At 40.0% G+C, this 1659-nt stretch overlaps 1 protein-coding gene across 1 annotated transcript in view; it reads left to right on the top strand.

Moving 5' to 3' along the window:
- The first annotated feature begins 162 nt into the window (after positions 1 to 162).
- The window catches only part of CEP170 (centrosomal protein 170kDa), an 88994-nt gene continuing 87497 nt past the window's right edge, over positions 163 to 1659 (top strand). The window contains exon 1 of the mRNA XM_015559919.1: positions 163 to 314. Coding sequence (XP_015415405.1) covers positions 210 to 314 — 105 coding nt within the window. The 5' untranslated portion in view covers positions 163 to 209. The remainder of the gene's footprint in view (positions 315 to 1659) is intronic.

Genomic DNA, 1659 nt, shown 5'->3' with positions numbered 1-1659 from the left:
TTCTAAAGATAACTTGGTAAATATGTCGTTTCCCGGGACCTGTGGACTGTGTTTAGTCAGGGGTAAATGTTTAATGCAGTTCTATTCTTAGCCCTACTTATAGGGTTTGGTGATTGGATGCTAAAGCTAAAAATATCTGAATGTGTGTTTTTCTGACTCTCTCTGCAGGATGATGTAGCTTTGCCAAAGACTTCGAAGCTAAGCAGAAAATGAGCTTAACATCCTGGTTTTTGGTGAGCAGTGGAGGCACTCGCCACAGGCTGCCACGAGAAATGATTTTTGTTGGGAGAGAAGACTGTGAGCTCATGTTGCAGGTAATGGAATCAGCCTTCCATGTGTGTCTGCGCAAAGCCTGGAATTGCTATAAAATATTTTTCTACTCCTTTAGGGAACACCACTATATAAATTTGAAGTTTTTGGCTCTCCCTCTTGTAGCTCTAGCTACCAGTTTAAGTGATTAATTAATTTTCTCCTTGAATCATGTAAAAAAAAAAGTTCTAAGTCTTGGAGATTATATTTTGAAAAATGAGACTCAAGAGTAGAGAAGTTTATTCTTAAGTAAGAAGATTCACATTAAGCAATTTAAATATAAGACTGGTAAATAATTCGTAAAATTATGTAGCATGAAGTAAAACTGAATTTTCATCATGGACACTTCAGTGATGCTGACATTAATTTCATGCTGCTTTTGGAGATGTTCGTTGCGGTGCCTTCCAGTAGTTTGAGCATAATTGAACATTTTTGGTATTTACTGAGTTCGGTTTAAAGGAGCTATTTTTAAAAAGATAGTTGTAAGATATTTTTGAGTGATGTGATTAGCAGAAAAGTAGATCTTTAGATTTTGAGAATTCGTTATTATAATAGGTCCTGGCAATCTAGAATAAAGTTTATTCCCTTGTCTCCTTCCTCACCCTCTTTGTTTAAAAAATGTAAATAAGAACTTAGAGTAGAAATGTTATTAGCCCTTTGGTTCTCACGTGGGGGATCCTGCCTTCCCAAGTCCATTAGCAATATCTGGAGACATTTTGATTGTTACAAATGGTGGGCAGTGGGAGATTGTTGCTACTGACATCTGAGCAGTAGTGACCAAGAAGCCACGGGTGCTGCTAAACTTTCTACACTGTCCAGCGCACTTCCTTCCTCCACCACCACATACACACAACAGAGAACCATCTGGCCTCAAAAAACAGTAGTGCTGAGACTGAGAAACGCTGAATTATCCCGAGAAGAATCTAATTGGCATATGCTCATTACATTTTTACTTTAAAGGATGTATTTTATAGTCTGAGATAAAAAAAGGAAAGCCACTATATAGCTTTATGAATAGATGAGTAAGTTGCATATGCAATGACACCTTAAAAAATTCAATGAGAGAAATAGAACAGTACAGAGATTTTCTGGGCTCCTCAGTGAGAGGGAGTGGTGAGTAGGGCAACGAGAAACAGGTAGTAATGATTCTATTTGGATACTAGAGGCCCGGTGTGTGAATTCGTGCACAGGTGGGATCCCTTGGCCTGGCCAGCAATCAGGGCTGATCGGGGTCGGGGGGCCAGGGGGAAGGGACAAAGGAGGTTGGCTGTGGGAGTCCACTGTACATGATCACTACTGTGTTGAGTGTCTGCCCCCTGGTGGTCATTGCACCTCATAGCGAACAGTCAA

This window comes from Myotis davidii, unplaced genomic scaffold, assembly GCF_000327345.1.
Source record: "Myotis davidii unplaced genomic scaffold, ASM32734v1 scaffold754, whole genome shotgun sequence".
In the NCBI taxonomy this organism is placed as follows: domain Eukaryota; kingdom Metazoa; phylum Chordata; class Mammalia; order Chiroptera; family Vespertilionidae; genus Myotis; species Myotis davidii.
The sequence above is the reverse complement of the archived record's forward strand: the minus strand, read 5'-3'. Positions and strand labels throughout refer to the sequence as shown.